Source organism: Cryptotermes secundus, unplaced genomic scaffold (assembly GCF_002891405.2).
Source record: "Cryptotermes secundus unplaced genomic scaffold, Csec_1.0 scaffold390, whole genome shotgun sequence".
In the NCBI taxonomy this organism is placed as follows: Eukaryota; Metazoa; Arthropoda; class Insecta; order Blattodea; family Kalotermitidae; genus Cryptotermes; species Cryptotermes secundus.
The window spans coordinates 124,086-125,203 of NW_019744414.1; the positions used below are offsets into that span (position 1 = coordinate 124,086).

Sequence of the window (1,118 nt, forward strand, 5' to 3'; positions counted from 1 at the left end):
GGATACTTAAAAACGTACGTACATAGGTTGGAACCTATGTCAACTTATTCCATTATTTCATCTGCGATAGGAGCACGGGGACAGGAAATTTGATAACATTTGGAACATACACTACATGCAAATGCAAAACCAGAATCTATGCAGAAATGTTATAAAATATTCTTTGGGAAACACAATTACTTAAAATACTATGAGATACAATTTACCATACCTTCTTGAAAAACTCTTTCAACATGCCAGTGTTTAAATTTTCCATTATTTTGACTGCAACAGCCACGTCTTGAGAGCTGATAAGTAATGCAGCCAGTGATGAACCCGAAATACTGATCAAATGGTGGGACTAAAGAAAATGCATAAAATAAATATTTAAATTTAAAATAAATGAATGAAAATGCATCTATTAAAAATGTCAATGACAGTGCTGCAAATGCATATGTTACATTTAAATCTTAAAATTAATTACAAGAAAAAGGTCAAGTTATCCTTGTAAACAGGCTGTGGAGGCCAATACGGTTGTGAGATGTCGAGGCTACCACATTTTCTAGACAATTGGCTCACCAATGGCAGTGAGGTTGTCAGCCTTATCTGCCGATCACCCTTTACCCCCAGGAAGATTCCTGGTACTTATTTCTATTAGAGACTGAGTTGACCCCAGGAACATAGTGCGGCTGGAAGGATTAGATGAACTGAAAAATCCAACAATCTCATCAGGAATCGAACCTCCGACTTTCCGGCTTGTAACATAGTGCCTCAACCAACTGCACTACCGAATGACCCTAAAATTAACTATAATAATATTATGAAGAATGCAGTCTTCTGGGATTTGGCACCGTGTATATGTGGTGTTAACCGACGTTTCGGAGGAACGTATCGCCCCCATCTTCAGGGTTGAAGAAAAAGTATAAGTAAATCTGCAAGCGACAACACCGTGAGACACGATAAAGCAGACTAAAGAGTATACCGTTAGAGCAGAGAGGGAAGGGGATGAACTGCAAGTGAACAAGTGAAAGCAGTGGTGTGGGAGGGGTGGGGGAAGGGAGCCGGGACAAGCGATTTTGTGTAGGGGAGAGATAGCAAGGTTAACTGGCTGGGCTTTAACTGTGAGCTGAGGGGGGGGG

The 1,118-nt window shown here is 40.5% G+C and overlaps 1 protein-coding gene across 5 annotated transcripts in view; it reads right to left on the reverse strand.

Moving 5' to 3' along the window:
• Positions 1 to 1,118, reverse strand: part of LOC111874734 — a 69,239-nt gene that overhangs the window by 44,361 nt on the left and 23,760 nt on the right. Inside the window, exon 5 of one of the 5 annotated variants that reach the window (XM_023870473.2) lies at positions 212 to 340. The exons of the other annotated variants lie outside the window; for them this stretch is intronic. Coding sequence (XP_023726241.1) covers positions 212 to 340 — 129 coding nt within the window. The remainder of the gene's footprint in view (positions 1 to 211; positions 341 to 1,118) is intronic. 5 annotated transcript variants of the gene reach the window in all.